This window comes from Ostrinia nubilalis, chromosome 23 (assembly GCF_963855985.1).
Source record: "Ostrinia nubilalis chromosome 23, ilOstNubi1.1, whole genome shotgun sequence".
Classification (NCBI taxonomy): Eukaryota; Metazoa; Arthropoda; class Insecta; order Lepidoptera; family Crambidae; genus Ostrinia; species Ostrinia nubilalis.
Window position 1 is genome coordinate 6,168,081 of NC_087110.1, and position 1,772 is coordinate 6,169,852.

General features: G+C 42.7%; 1 protein-coding gene across 1 annotated transcript; it reads left to right on the forward strand.

Annotated features, from left to right (window-relative positions):
• Positions 1 to 763: 763 nt before the first annotated feature.
• LOC135083213 (uncharacterized) lies at positions 764 to 1,279 on the forward strand. Its single transcript, XM_063977948.1, has one exon. It carries the CDS (start codon positions 764 to 766, stop codon positions 1,277 to 1,279), a length of 516 nt encoding a protein of 171 aa, XP_063834018.1.
• The last annotated feature ends 493 nt before the right edge of the window (positions 1,280 to 1,772 follow it).

Here is a 1,772-nt window from a genome sequence, read left to right on the forward strand (position 1 = left end):
AGACGCTCTCTCGCGTTTATTGAATGTAGATGCTATAGATACCTCAGTTTCAGTAGACGTTGATGATGAGTGGTATAATAAAGTGATACATGGTTGCACGGCTTATCCAAAGAACTACCCCAACTATCGCATTGAAAATGGGAAACTGTACAGGCTTAGTAAAGGTAAATATACCCTGACACAGGAGTTTGACTGGAAAGAAGTTGTGTCCAAGTCCAAGAGGAAAGCAGTCATCGCCGAGAACCACGAACCTCCGACTTCAGCACACTTTGGTGTATTCAAAACACACCGAAGATTGAGCCTTAGGTATTATTGGCCGGGGATGTACCGCGACGTCATGGACTTCGTAAAAAATTGCACAACTTGTTCCGCGTACAAACACAAGACTACCTTGACACCTGGACTCATGGGTCAGCCTAAGCAATGTTTCAGACCATTTCAAGCTTTGTCGATAGACTTAGTCGGACCTTTGCCTAGATCCCGATCAGGTTACATTCATCTGTTAGTGGTCACTTGCTGTTTTTCAAAATATACAATGCTATTTCCCTTGAGACGCGCGACTAGCGCAGCTGTGGCCAAGGCGTTCGAGAACTATGTTCTCCTGGCTCATGGAATTCCTGAAACCGTAATTACCGACAATGGGGTTCAATTTACGGGATCGGAGTTTCGTAGCCTGTTGGAGAAATATAACGTCCCTCGTGTACATTACGGTCCTAGATACACGCCACAGATAAACTTGGTCGAAAGGTATAATAAAACAGTAATGACTGCCGTATCTTCGTACGTGAAAGAAGATCATAGAACCTGGGATCTCAATTTGTTTAAGATTCAATTCGCACTTAACAGTGCTGTGAACGAATCTACCGGATTTACACCGTTCTTTTTAGTTCATGGCAGAGAACCTATAATAAATGGCTCCTTTTATAAGCAAACGGACGACTGCGAGTATGAAGTTGCTATGCCAAGAGAAGACTATGCAGGGGAGTTTGGCGTCTTGAAGGAAGTGTTCGAGAAGGTACGTTCGCATTTACTGAAGGCCCACGCTACGAACACCAGGTACTACAACCTCAGAAGACGTAACGTCAAACTTTCAGAGGGTCAGGAGGTGTGGCGCAAAACGTACATTCAGAGTGACGCTGAGAAGTTCAAGGCTACCAAGCTTGCCCCAAAGTACGAGAAGTGCATTGTCAAGAAGGTACTATCTCCGCTTGTTTACGAGTTAATTGCTCACAATGGCAAGCCTCTCGGTACTTGGCATATCAAGGACATCAAGGTTTAATCCTTGTCTTTTGTTTTCACCCTCAGTTCGCCGAATAGTTTTTTTTTTTTGCCAGGGTTCTCAGCCGTAGGACTTGTTTCACAAGTGTTGTTTGGTATTCTACCAACAATGACGCCAAGGCTACTTTTCCCTTTTAGGGAAACATTTAGGTTAGTTTTTTTTTGTGATCGCCCCATTTAGGGTATGCGATTTATTTTTCTTTTTTCGAGTGGACAAGTATCTGCTGTATACTTGCCTCGTGTTTTTTTTCTCTGTGACTTTATAGTCCAGATTTTTGTTTCCAGGGATGACATCATGTGTTTTGAGCACTATTCCCTGTGGTTGTGTTTTGTTGCGATGACGTCCAATTATATCGTGATCAGCGACGTTTTATTCTGCGGTTTTATAACCCAGGCATTTTTATTTTATTTTAGCAAATAATGTTAGTTATGGCCGAAATAGCCTAACAACGTTTTGGAAAAGGAATGAGTAGAATTGCATGTCAAGTTCTACT